General features: G+C 39.6%; 1 protein-coding gene across 1 annotated transcript; it reads right to left on the reverse strand.

Annotated features, from left to right (window-relative positions):
- Positions 1 to 8,366: 8,366 nt before the first annotated feature.
- On the reverse strand, positions 8,367 to 13,505 carry LOC104108371 (probable polygalacturonase). The gene is made up of 5 exons (XM_009617387.4): positions 12,950 to 13,505; positions 11,329 to 11,449; positions 10,531 to 10,779; positions 9,758 to 9,911; positions 8,367 to 9,491 (listed from the first exon to the last, which is right to left on the reverse strand). The coding sequence occupies exons 1-5, from the start codon at positions 13,361 to 13,363 to the stop codon at positions 8,966 to 8,968; spliced, it is 1,464 nt and encodes a 487-aa protein (XP_009615682.1). The 5' UTR covers positions 13,364 to 13,505; the 3' UTR covers positions 8,367 to 8,965.
- Positions 13,506 to 14,273: the final 768 nt, after the last annotated feature.

A 14,273-nucleotide genomic window follows, 5' to 3' on the forward strand; every position in this document is an offset into this window, starting at 1 on the left:
TGAGGCCTCGAGTAGGTCCGTATTATGTTATGGGACTTGTTAGTATATTCGGACGGGGTCCCGACGGGCCCGGTTAGTTTTGGACAAGGTTCGGACCATTTCGTCGCATGTTGCAATTGGCTAAGGTTGATGGTTCTGGTGTGGCCTCATCTGCGGACAATTGGTCGTAGAAGCGACTTTTCAAATGCGGGGTTTTCTTTCGCAGAAATGAAAAGGGTAGCTGGGTGTGAAGGCCGTAGAATTGGGATTTGTTCCGCACCCGCGACATCGCAGATGCGGAGGGATAGGTCGCAGAAGAGAGATTCGTCGCAGAAATATAAGCAGTGATCGCACCTATGTGTGCGCGGAAGCGGAATTTGTTCCGCATGTGCGATGGGAGAATTCCAGTGACTATCCGTAGAAGCATAAATTTGGTCGCACAAGCGATATTGTAGAAGCGCAAATGTGAACATGCCTGGGCAGAACATATAATTCAAGGAGTTGGTGGTTTTTCATCATTTTCGGATTTTGGAGCTCGGTTTGGGCTACTTGGGAGAGGAATTTCACTATGTGAATTGGGGTAAGCATTCTTGACTCGCTTTTGAATATAATTCATGAATCTATCCTCATTTTTGGCATTTGGTTGATGATTTCAAAAGAGAAATTGGAGGTTTTTGCCTAAAGTTTCATAGAGTGAATTTTTGAGTTTTGAACGTCGATTCGGAGTTAGATTTGAGTAAAACTAGTATGGTTGGACTCGTAAATAAATGGGTATTCGGATTTTGTGAGTTTTATCGGTTTCTGAGGCGCGGGCCCGGGTTTGGCGTTTTGGTTGACTTTGGGCTTTAGATTAAAGATTCGACATTTATCATTTGGAATTATTTTCTTGGGCTTTATTTGATGTATCTGAGTTGCTTTTGTCTAGTTTCGAGCCGTTCAACGGTCGGAACGTGCGAGATGGTATTTTTGGAGCATCGTTTGGCTTGCTCGGTATTGGATTTGGCTTGTTCGAGGTAAGTAAAACTTCTAAACTTGGTGCTGACGGTATGAACCCCTGAATATGCGTGATATATGTTTGGTGTTGAGGTGATGCACATGCTAGGTGACGGGCGTGTGAACGTGCACCGTGTGAATTGTGATTCAGTTATTTCTGTGGTACTGTGTAGTTACCTAATCTTATTTGTAACCATGAAATCTCTACGCGCTAGAGTAATTGAGCGGTGATACATGTTTGAAACCGTGTTTAGGCTACATGCTTATCCTGTTGGGACCCACTGAGGTCATTCCTATTTTTGAGTTAATTGCTTACATTTCAACTACATACTCAGTCATACGCATTTATTTGCATATCATATCTCAGTCTCTATTACCATTTATTGATATATCACATCATTATTTTTGGGCTAATTTTCATGACATTGTGAGCCCGAGAGACTAGAGAGATTGATGATTGAGTGAGGCCTAGGACTGATTGTGAGGATATTTATGGGATCGGGCTGCACGCCGCAATATATTTATTTGATTCATGCCATGATTGGCTTATTATAGCGCTTGGGGTGGAATTACCCCTCTTGAGTCTGCACATCCACAGTGAGCGTAGGTACCTACTGAGTGCGAGTATCGAGAGCGAGTGTTGAGTGACTGTGAGGATTAAGTGACTGTGAGGACTGAGTGAATTTATATTCTGAGAGTATGCATATGGTTTTAACACTGAGTTGTATTGCATTCGACATTCAAACTTGACGTACATGCATAAAGATGCATTTTCCTCATGTTGTATGGTATTGCATCATTCATGACTTCACATACATATTGACATGCAGGCATAGAGATGTATTTTCCTCATGCCATTCGAAAATGAAACATTTACCTATTGAAAGCTTTGGGAAAAATCACAGTTTTACAAACTTACTCATATTTTTGGTGATTTCGATAAAAGATTTTGGTTTTCACTGGTATACTTGAAAAGCATGCCTATTTTTCTGGAACTATGAACGAACTGACATTTTATCTCTGAATTATTTATTTTAGCACTTTTATTATGTTGTTAGGAACTGTTGTTGGCTATTGGTGTTAGACTCTGACTTTTGTTCCAGCTCATCACTACTTTCAACCTAAGGTTAGGTTTGTTACTTATTGAGTACATAGGGTTAGTTGTACTTATACTACACTTCTGCACCTTGCGTGCAGATGTTGGATGCTGATGTTGCTGCGTACGACGGGAGCTGGATTTGAAGATGTACTTCCATTCCAGTTATGGCTATCACTTGTCCTTGGTAGCATTAGATTTGAATTTTGTTCATTTACATTTCAAACAGATGTTTTAAATATTTCAATCCAGTCTTGTAAAAATCTAAATCTTAGAAGCTCAAGATTTGTACTACCAGTCCTTGAGAAATTCTTTGTATAATAGTTCAATTGTATTATCATTTCTTCTCTTAATCATTCTTATTCAAAATGGTTTATTGTTAACTGGCTTACCTAGCGGGCTGGGTTAGGTGCCATCACGGCTAGTTGGATTTTGGGCCGTGACACTTGCCCTCGGGGGTATCGGGGCCATGTGCTCCGGGTCTGGTTCGAGGATCAAGACTTCGAAGAGCATTACCAAATAGCTGCACACGGCTAACCAAGGGCCGTGATGTCTATGCCCAACCAGATACCCGGGTATGTATTCTGCTTGTGACTCAAAGTTGATTATGAGATTCTCGTACTTTTCATATGATGGTATGATGGATGTTGTGTGTTGTGTGGGATTGAGATTTTATGTGCACGGTCACGGTTCAATTTTGAAGGGAGGGTCATGAATTCTTAGGCAACATGGACGGTTCAGATGTCTAGATGAATGCTATTACTACTCGGTATAGCCTGAGAAGGGTGCGCATTTCAGAAGGCGCACTGTGTTTTGACTTACGGATGCTTTATTGGTATTGCGGTGCTCGCCTGATTGATCGACTGCTGATATTCAGAATTTGCTATGTTACATGGAAGAATTATAGAAGTATTTCTCGTGGGGATGATTATGTACGAGGGATGTGTTAGTCATTCGAGTAATGGATTAGGGATCGGCTATGGTGATTTGGGTGTTCTATAGAGTGGGAGACTTGGAGTTCTCAAAAGTAGACTGTTTCGGGGTTGCGAACTATAGAAGTGTGGCCAACATAAGCTAGATAATGGTACGTGTTATGGTTAGACCATTGTGGACTTTTGGTAGGGTTATTTATCTACTTATACAAGACCAGGGATGATTTGGAGGCCCATTGGTAGGCCTAATGAGGATATGTATCCTACACCGGGTCCGATTGGTTGGCTTAGAACTGTTAGTATTGAGGAGTGTGTCGTTCGGTTAGAGTTGAGCTTATTCGTGTTTTGATATGATGTGTTACTATTCTATGCTGCAAAGGGTTGTGATTTGTTGGCTATATGCACACATGGTGTGGGTGTTTTTAGGCCTTATAGCGGACTTCGTGTGATTTGGTGATTGGGGTGTGGAATGATCGATTGTGCCTTGGTTATGGTCCTTTCGGGTCTATGATATTGTGTTATTTGCTTCTCCATGGTTATGGTCATGCACCTTGGGTACTTGATGTCGAATTGCGCGTGGTTGTCGATTTTGAGCATAGTGGCTTGAGGTATTTCATATGGACCAATGTTTGGATGGGGTCACGCATTGCAGCTGGGTTATGTCGGGATATGATCCTTTATGTTAGATTCGTGTGTTGTGGTCCTACAGTGTGATGGGTTCTTAGCATTACGTTGTGGTGGTACTTGTTGAGTTTGCGGGACGGTTATATCATTTGAGTAATTTTCAACGATTGAGTACATTTGAATTGTTGCTTATTGGTGCACATATTGCACGGTTTGTTGGTTAGGGTTGTATTGGTGTGGCATGTCAATAGAATGGTTATGTTTGATGAGATGGGGTCATTGGACCCAGAATGGGTACTATCATATTTGATTACAGTATGGATGGGGGATAATATCGGAAGTCGGCTTAGGGTTTGGATTTGGTTCTTATCGGATGAGAGAAGGCTCTATGACTTGTTGATCTGATAAGTGGTTATGAGTTTCTGCATGTTTCTTTCATCATTGGCAGTGTACAAAGGTATTAGAATGAGGTTTTGTTTGATATAAGGTTTATTACCGGTACCGGGTTTGTTTTGAGTAGTTATTATGGTCGGAAATTATTGCTATGAGTATTTGAGTTATGTGGTATATAATGTGATTGTGTCTTGGGTTAGGGTTATAGCTTGATACAGCTTGTTCAGACTTATACAGTGTGTAGATACGAGATTCGGGTCTTATAGGTAATTTCGGATGTTGGAAATTAGATTCTAAGGTTTATGGGCTAAGGTTGAATTAATGATCTTCAGTCATGTTGTGTTGTCAGACTTATATGGAATAGGGTAATGAGAGATCACCCCCGGGTATGTGCATGGTAAGGTTACACGGTGGTTTGATGGCTTTGGAACAACTCTTGGCACGTTCGAGGACGAACGTATATTTAAGTGGGGAAGAATGTAACGACCAGACCGGTCATTTTGGGAATTTGCACTTCGCTTGATAGTTTGAGGGCATGAGTATCTCCGTATGATGTATTACGACTTGTGTGTATCGTGGGTTTCGATTTTCGGGTGATTCGGAATTAGTTTGGAAGAATAAATTTCATTTGTTGAAGCTTTAAGTTAGAAGAGTTGATCAAGTTTGACTTTTGTGAATTTGACCCCGGAACGAAGTTTTGATGGTTCCGTTAGGTCCGGATGGTGATTTTGGACTTGGGCATATGCCCGGATTTGCATTTGGATTTTTCTAGAAGGATTCGACGCTAATTGGTGAAAGTTGAAAATTTGAAGGTTTGGAAAGTTCATAAGTTTGACCGGGAGTTGACTTTGGTGATATCGGGTTCGAATTTGGTTCCGAGAATGGGAATAGTTTCGTTATGTCATTTGGGACTTGTGTGTAAAATTTGAGTCCATTCCGGGTTGATTTGATATGTTTTGGCGTGCGTTTCGGAAGTTGGAATTTCAAAGTTTATTTAAGTTTGAATTGAGGTGCGATTCATCGTTTCGATGCTATTATGTGGGATTTGAGGCCTCAAGTAGGTCTATATTATGTTATGGGACTTGTTAGTTTATTCAGATGGGGTCCCGAGGGGCCCGGGTGAGTTTCGGACAAGGTTCGGACCATTTCATCGCATGTTGAAATTGGCTAAGGCTGCTAGTTCTGGTGTGGTCGTATCTACGGACAATTGGTTGCAGAAGCGAATTCGTAGATGCGGGGTTTTCTTTCGCAGAAGTGAAGAGGGCAGCTGGGCGTGAAGGTCACAGAAGTGGGATTTATTCCGCACCCGCGACATCGCAGAAGCGGAGGGATAGGTCACAGAAGCAAGATTCGTCACAGAAACGAAAGCAGTGGCTGCACCTGTGTGTGCGCAGAAGCAGAATTTGTTCCGCAGGTGCGATGGGCGAATTCAATTGACTATCCGTAGAAGCGTAAATTTGGTCGCACAAGCGATGCTACAGAAGCGCAAATCTGTTCACAAATGCGAACATGCATGGGCAGAACATATAATTCGGGGAGTTGGTGATTTTTAATCATTTTCAAATTTTGGAGCTCGGTTTGGGCTACTTGGGAGAGGAATTTCACCATGTGAATTGGGGTAAGCATTCTTGACTCGCTTTTGAATATAATTCATGAATCTATCCTCGTTTTTGGCATTTGGTTGATGATTTCAAAAGAGAAATTGGAGGTTTTTGCCTAAAGTTTCATAGAGTGAATTTTTGAGTTTTGAACGTCGATTCGGAGTTAGATTTGAGTAAAACTAGTATGGTTGGACTCGTAAATAAATGGGTTGTCAGATTTTGTGAGTTTCATCGATTTCTGAGGCACGGACCCGGGTTTGACCTTTTGGTTGACTTTGGAGTTTTGATTAAAGATTCGACCTTTATCATTTGGAATTGTTTCCTTGGGCTTTATTTGATGTATTTGAGTTGCTTTTGGCTAGTTTCGAGCCATTCGGCAGTCGGTACACGCGAGATGGCATTTTTGGAGCATCGTTTGGCTTGCTCGGTATTGGATTTCGCTTGTTCGAGGTAAGTAACACTTCTAAACTTGGTGCTGAGGGTATGAACCCCTGAATATACGTGATATATGTTTGGTGTTGAGGTGACGCACATGCTAGGTGACGGGTGTGTTGGCGTGCACCGTGTGAATTGTAATTCAGTAATTTCTGTGGTACTGTGTGGTTACCTAATCTTATCTGTAACCATGAAATATCTACGTGCTAGAGTAATTGAGCGGTGATACATGTTTGAAACCATGTTTAGGCTACATGCTTATCCTGTTGGGACCCACTGAGGTCATTCCTGTTGTTGAGTTAATTGCTTATATTGCAACTACATACTCAGTCATACACATTCATTTGCATATCATATCTCTGTCTATATTACCATTCATTGATACATCACATCATTATTTTTGGGCTGATTTTTTATGACATTGTAAGTCCAAGAGACTGGAGAGATTGATGACTGAGTGAGGCCGAGGGCCTGATTGTGAAGATATTTATGGGATCGGGTTGCACGTCGCAGCATGTTTATTTAATCCATGCCATGATTAGCTTATTATAGCGCTTGGGGTGGAATTTTCCCTCCCGAGTCTGCACATCCACAATGAGCGCAGGTACCTACTAAATGCAAGTGCCGAGAGCGAGTGCTGAGTGACTGGGAGGACTGAGTGAATTGATACTCTGAGAGTATGCATATGGTTTTATCACTGAGTTGCATTACATTCGACATGCACACTTGACGTACAGGTATAGAGATGCATTTTCCTCATGTTGTACGGTATTGCGTCATTCATGACTTCACATACATATTGACATGTAGGCATAGAGATGTATTTTCCTCATGCCATTCAAAAATGAAACATTTACCTGTTGAAAGCTTTGAGAAAAATCATAGTTTTACAAACTTACTCATATTTTTGATGATTTCGATAAAAGATTTGGGTTTTCACTGATATACTTGAAAAACGTGCCTATTTTTCTGGAACTGTGAACGAGCTGACATTTTATCTCTGAATTATTTCTTTTAGCACTTTTATTATGTTCTTATGAATTGTTGTTGTCTATTGATATTGGACTCCGACTTTTGTTTCAGCTCGTCACTACTTTTAACCTAAGGTTAGGTTTGTTACTTATTGAGTACAAATGGTCAGTTGTACTTATACTACACTTCTGCACCTTGCGTGCAGATATTGGATGATGATGTTGCTGCGTACGGCGGGAGCTGGAACTGAAGATGTACTTGCGTTCCAGTTATGACTCTCACTTGTCCTTGGTAGCATTAGATTTGAATTCTGTTCATTTACATTTCAAACAGATTTTGTAATTATTTCAGTTCAGTCTTGTAAAAATCTAAATCTTAGAAGCTCATGATTTGTACTACTAGTCCTTGAGAAATTTTTGTATAATAGTTCAGTTGTATTATCATTTCTTTTCTTAATCAATCTCATTTGAACTGGTTTATTGTTAACTGGCTTACCTAGCGGGTTGGGTTGGGTGCCATTACGGCTAGTTCGATTTTGGGCCGTGACACTTACCCTCGGGGGTATCGGGGCCATGTCCTCCGAGTCCGGTTCGAGGATCAAGACTTCGAAGAGCATTACCAAACAACTGCACACGACTAACCAAGGGTCGTGATGTCCGTGCCCAACCAGATATCACGGCGTGAATTTCGGCCTATATCGGCAGAAAATCAGTGATTAGCGAAACATAAGATTTTTACCTTTCTTAGAATTGTACTTGGGGTAAAACTACTATATTATATAAAAATGGGAAGCTTATTATTCATAGGACACATTATAACACGCATATCAAGGCAATTTATTTTAATTCTCTTTGTTGTTCAAAGTTCTTATTTTTGTTCTCAAGTTCTTCATAAGTATAAGCTTAGAATCGAGGGCAGGTTCCTCATCGAGCCATCAACTGAGCTCAGAATCATCCTTATCATTGGTTTGGCCATTTATTACGTCTTTCATTCGCTTAATCTAACGTCATTAATCACTTGTATTAAATTAATCCACATATCCTTAAAATCACATATAAATTCAATTGTTATCCGTTTTTCAGGGTAAACAGATTCGAAATGATAATTGAATGCCTATTGAAAGCACATGGAATAATCACCCATCTGAATAATCACATATAAATTCAATTGTTATCCGTTTTTCAGGGTAAACAGATTCGAAAACGATAATTGAATGCCTATTGAAAGCACATGGAATAATCACCCATCTGAACCAAATTCGAGATGAGGACTATCTTATGAAAGTAACCAATGATAGTAGGTACAAGTTAGTGTTTCAACGGTGCTGTATAACCCGGGGTATTGAATAAGATATTCCATCTGTTAATGTATGAATGTCTTCTCTCATATTTTATGGAACTGAAGTTAATATACAAAGACCACTTGCACTTTTTTTTCTACAACCCGATGCCTTTTTCAGACATAACGAAGCAGAGGATTAAACAAATAAAATAGAAAAAATATGAATGGATGTGGATCGATGTCCCCACTCCCCAGGCCTGTGCTTTATCTCCAAGAATTGACATCCAGCTTCATCTTTTGCAATAAACCATGACGAATTTTGTGCCCTTGTATTAATTGCAGAGGTCCAACCAGCCTGGGTATTACTGTGGGCACTGGAGCTTCTGTCCCTGGTCGCAGCCTCGCAAACCAAACTAGTACCCTCCGCGGGGAGATTGAGGCAATGTTTGCCTATTAAAAACTCTCCGGGTGGGTACTCCATCCATGTACTCCTTTCATTCTTGCAAATCTATGTAACAACTGCACAAACTTTAGAACATGCTCTAACCTCCCAGCATTTGACTGAGGATTCGATGGACCAAGAAGATCAAATGTTGTTGGTGACGAGCCATCAGCTGTTGTACCAACATTTTCATTGAAACAATAAAGCACCTTTCGTCTCAACCATCATAATCCAAGTCCTTCGTATTCTGTGTTGTTGCTCGCCTAAGTAGTTTTCCTCCATCATCATACAAATCAAGATTCTCACATGGGGCAGGGAAGATTCTTCCAATAACACGTCCTTGAACAAAAGAACATTGGAAGATATGCTTCTTCTTGTATGTTATTCCTACGGACATGTCCTGAAAAGTAACATTCTGAACAGGAATCTCAGGGCTTCCATAAATACGTGCTGGTATTCGAACTCCCTGTCCACGAATACCAGTAAAGCTTATATCCTCAATAACTGGAAGGGCTTTTGGATCATAACCTTCATCAGGATGTTCATTGTAATCAGTCTTAATTACAATGCCCACACGAACGTTCTCTAGTGTCAGGTTGCGGTAGCTTACATGTCGAATATGACCACCCCTACCAGGGCTAGTTTTAATTCTTATACCTCTTTTTGAGTTCCATACAAGGAGATTCTCCACTAGTATATTTGACACTCCACCAGACATTTCACTTCCAATTGATACTCCTGCACTGTTAATAATGAACAAGTCAGTTGACATTAAAACCAAAAGGACGCACGCACTCAAGCTCTGACTTAGTCTCTAGCGATTGAAGTGAGAAAATAAATATGTAACCACAAGTTAATGATGAAAAAATTTAATGCAGCAGGGATTATGCATAATGTTTATGTTGACAGATGCTGAGAGGTAATACGAACAGGAAATGAGATTTTTTTACGGCAAGGAGTAAACTTGAAGTAAATTATAGGAGTAATATAATAGGGAAACAAATATTACCTAATCATTGAGCGCACTATGAGGTTACGGATAGTGATGTTGGAAGAAGGCCGGGAATATGCAATTCCATACTGATCCCAGCCACTCTTGATTGCAACTCCATCATCCCCCACACTTATATAACAATCCTCTATCACCATATTCTCGCACGAATCTGCATAGGCCGAACACCAATATAAGATCCATCTGCTCAATATTTTTTGTCTTAAAGGATATGACACAGAAAAACATACTTCTGCAATAGCATTGAACATGTAAAAATGACCTAGTCTTCCAGTTTACAACCTCACAAGTCCCTCCTTCCCAAAATGAATGAACCATTTCAGACTTAATATTATATATAGAAAGTGAGATAACACACGGCTAGCTCTTTCTGAAATAGAAAGTAAATCTTCAGAAAACACATGCCTACCAAACAGTAAAAACATTTGTTTGAAAAGTCAAGGAGTGAAGAGCAAAACAAGATATTTCCGCTGGTACAAAGGTATTTTATACACTTGCCCTGAATGCATTAGTTTCTAAAGGAAAGGAAGTCTTGGATGAGATGGAGCAAATTTATTCTTTTTGACAATTATTTCTTGATATTACAGAAGTTTTTTGTTGAGAAAGCAATTCCTACAGAGCATATGTTTTAAGCAGGTCAATACAAGCATTTAAAAGATCAAAGGTGATGAAGTGGAAGAAAGCCAATATACAAATTACAGATACAAAGCCAAGGGATCAAGAAAGGCATGAAGAACGATTTCTTAATACGAGGAATAAGGAGGACTCACCAGGGTCTATTCCATCAGTGTTTGGGGCATCAGATAGTGGAGCCAAAATAGTTACATTTCTGATAATAACATTTTGGCAGTCATAAGGGTGGAGAGTCCAAAACGGAGAATCACGGAATGTAACATCAGAAATGTGAATGTCTTTCGACCACATAAGTTGAAGAAGTGGGCCCCTTGTGTGATTCAAAAGCTTTTTGCGGTATTTCTCCCACCATGATCGGCCTTGCCCGTCAATGGTACCATTATGGCCTGTTGCTCAATTGTTTAAACAATCAGAAACATGTTTGTGCTATGCTCAATCAACATTGCACTATCACATTTATATATGCACTTTGTTTGGCGAGCTTGTCGCTATAGGAGAAATCATGGTGCAGACTGCAGACTGCAGAGGCAACTCACAGTTATCCGAAAACAAGATACATAGCTTATCAAGTCAATATTAGAGGCCAAAAGCAGAGATAGGACATAAAGAACACTCCGCGGAACAGCACGCATGACAGTGACCATACATAAATTATAAAGTTTTATTATTTTGAGCATTTAAACCCTGTCTGTAACACAAGAAATATTGGGAATCACTAGACAAACTTAATAACTTAGCATGTGCACAAATCTTGAAGAGGAATGGGTCCTTCTCACCCGGGCCTTAACAACCACACAGATAACTTGGGAAACACTTCGAATGTATAGTTATTTATACTAATTTGTAAACAGTAAGAAAATTGGCATCAATGCAAAATTGAAGGAATAATTAAAAAAATTACTTTACAGCTTTTTAGTAAGGTATTATAACTTTACCTGTTATGACGACATCCTTAAGATTTTGCCCATGGATTAAACTTCCATAACGCGGCCCACGACGTTCTCTTCCATAACCATATGATGGCAAAGGAGGCAGTAGTGGCCAATAGCTCTCGTCCTGTTACATGCATTTAAACCCTTATAAGTTAGCAACAGTACGTATATGACCTTTGACCGAGCATACTTGCCTATACTGGTGTACCACAATAGACCTAATAATTGTTCGGGTGTGACAAAACAGCATGTGCTGAAGTTACTTCCGAAAGAAGGAAATAAATGAGCCCATTCATAAAAGCTTTAAACAGTAATCATCTCAACCATCTAATATAAGATGAACTTTGACACATTAATAGAGACAAGATCTCATGTCAAAGTTTGTCCCAAAAGTCCAATAGCAGTTGAGTCTATTGGCGAATAACCAACTGTAGCCATCTATCACGAGTCTGAACTATCCAAGAGTTAAATAAACTTCAGTTGATTTTATAGCACGACTCTCTGCAACTAAATTTAACAGTTCTGCATATAACAAGGCCAGTACCATCTTCTCATTTCAGCATAGATGCGTAATTCTGGGCATTCCTGACAGGTGTATCTGCATTTGTTCTTCCCTAGATACATGACTTTCTCGTGCACATGCATATAAAACAAGAATTTTTTGTTTTTTCTTTAAATGGAAAAACAGGCATTTTGTTAGCATCTGCCCTTGTTGCTTACTGCCATTCCTATACCGTCTTCTTATATATTTCTGACCGTTTCCGACAGGTGTAGGTGCAAAACTTCCCCCAATATGTATGAAATTTTTCATGTGTGCACATACACAATGGCAGTAACTTGTGGTTGTTGTTAGTATAGGAACAGAAAAGGGTTACGTTCCGGCCCTATTAGGCATACTCAACATAAAATTGCTATTAGGACCTGTCCTAAATCTTTTAAGGTATATTAACATTTACTAGATTCCTTTTATTAGCCTCTAATCTCCAGTATCCTTGAGTAACAAAAAAATCGCATAGAACATTGCAGTAAATAATAGTAGTGCTCAGCTATATACACTAAGGGGTGGGATATCCCATGGGATCAGCTATATACACTAAGGGTGGGATTTCCCGGATTATCCCGTGGGGTGGGATATCCCATGGGATTAGTTATCCCACCTTCTATATGGGATAGCTAATCCCACCATTTTAGTATAAAAGTTATCTCGGGATTAACTAATACCTCAAACCAAACTTGGGATAAAGTTAATCCCAAACTTTATCCCGAAATTATTATTCTTATCCCATGTACCAATCGACATGAACTACCAGGTCTCCGGTCGCATTAGAACTTGAAGAAAGTAAAATGACTCCTTTTAATGGCAGGGGTTTTATTCACTTTAGCTCACTAGAGTAATCCCTATCATTTATGGCATGGTAGTCTTAGACATGTAACATCATGGAACTATGACAGTAATATCGCTCTCGGTTTTTGCTAGAGTTAGTAACCAAATGTCCTGTAATTACTATTAATTAAAGGTTGAACTTTGAACACGCAATGCATCTGGCCGAACTAAAAAACGAACCTTTTCAAACAGTTTAGCTCTGCGGAATTAAACGATATCTAATACATACATGATACTTACATCAATTCCAAGTATAACGGCATTTTCAGCTAAGAAGAGCGTCATGTGGCTAGTGAGATTAAACGGCGCCGTGAGCCAATAACCAGGCTCAACGTTGAGCTGACCACCACCTCGCTTTCGAATTTCCGAAATTGCCCTCTCAAATGCCTTTGTATTTAAAGTGACGCCATCGCCAACAGCTCCGAAATCGGAGAGATTTAAAACTAGAGGCCGTAGCTTAGGGATGGGCCTAGGAGGTGGGTCCCAACCTCGATACATCAGAAGGCGATCCACAGCAGTCCTTTGCCAAGCGACCATAAGAATAAATCCAATGGTCCAAAGAAGAGTAAGAAGAGTACGGTGAGACGACAGAAATGATGGAACCAAACGCTTGTATTCAAGTTTACGGTGTTGGAATCTGAAAGAATCTGCCATTATTTATTACAAATAGTATATAAATTTAGTGAAGGATTGAGAATCTGTGCAGTGAGAATAGGGAAATGGAAAATGAGATCAGTAGATCACAGCTTAGAGTAGTAAAGTGGAGAAGAAAGATCTCTTTTACAGAAATGGTAAGGACCGGGGACGGTTGCTGCCTTGGCTAAGTCGGGAAAACTGACAATTTAAGCCCCCAGTTTCCTTATTGGACGTTGATGGGCTTGTCTCTTTACATAAATAGGTGAAAATAGCACGCTCTTGTCATTTTTCGAACCGAACCGTTAATTGAAAAATAGTCAATATTTATAAAAATCATTAAAAAATAGTCATTATTTTATTACAATACAAAAAATTTTAATATAATATACTGGATATCAGTGTACCTGTATATGAACTTTCAGCATATTATGCTGGAATTCCAATACACGAAAAGTTTTAGCATAATATATTGGAGATTGGAGCACATGTGTATGAATTTCCATCCCAGCATATTATGTTGGAACTCAGTATATTATTCTGGAATATTTTCCTGATTTTGAACAGTGTTTTCGTTCAGATTTATCTTTAGGCCGAATAGGCTCGTAGACTCTTGTACTTGTTCTGGTTCGTCATCCCGATCCCTGTACTCTACGGAATATCATCTAAACACTTATAATTATCAAAATATACTATTTTAAACCTCTCTGATCGTTCGTTGACTGAACATACGTAGCAACTTGATGGCTGAGGTGGATAAAATGTGTGTATTTCACGCGTATAACAAGCGTGAGTATGAATATTAAAATGAAAAATAATTAAAACATTAAGAAAGAATGTTTTAAAATAAAAGAAAAAGACGAGGCAAATAGGCAAAGCCCAAAAATTAAAAAGTCCAGTTCACTGAATCCCTGTCGTTCTCCTCCTCATC

The sequence above is a fragment of the Nicotiana tomentosiformis genome, chromosome 3, assembly GCF_000390325.3.
Source record: "Nicotiana tomentosiformis chromosome 3, ASM39032v3, whole genome shotgun sequence".
NCBI classification, from domain to species: domain Eukaryota; kingdom Viridiplantae; phylum Streptophyta; class Magnoliopsida; order Solanales; family Solanaceae; genus Nicotiana; species Nicotiana tomentosiformis.

Excerpts from the sequence above, each read along its gene's own strand:
- LOC104108371 (XM_009617387.4), bottom strand. The coding sequence starts at position 13,363 with ATGGCAGATTCTTTCAGATTCCAACACCGTAAACTTGAATACAAGCGT. Across the intron at positions 11,450-12,949 it reads CCGTTATACTTGGAATTGAT|GACGAGAGCTATTGGCCACT; the intron begins GTAAGTATCATG and ends TGCATGTAACAG. Across the intron at positions 9,492-9,757 it reads ATAGTGCGCTCAATGATTAG|TGCAGGAGTATCAATTGGAA; the intron begins GTAATATTTGTT and ends CATTATTAACAG.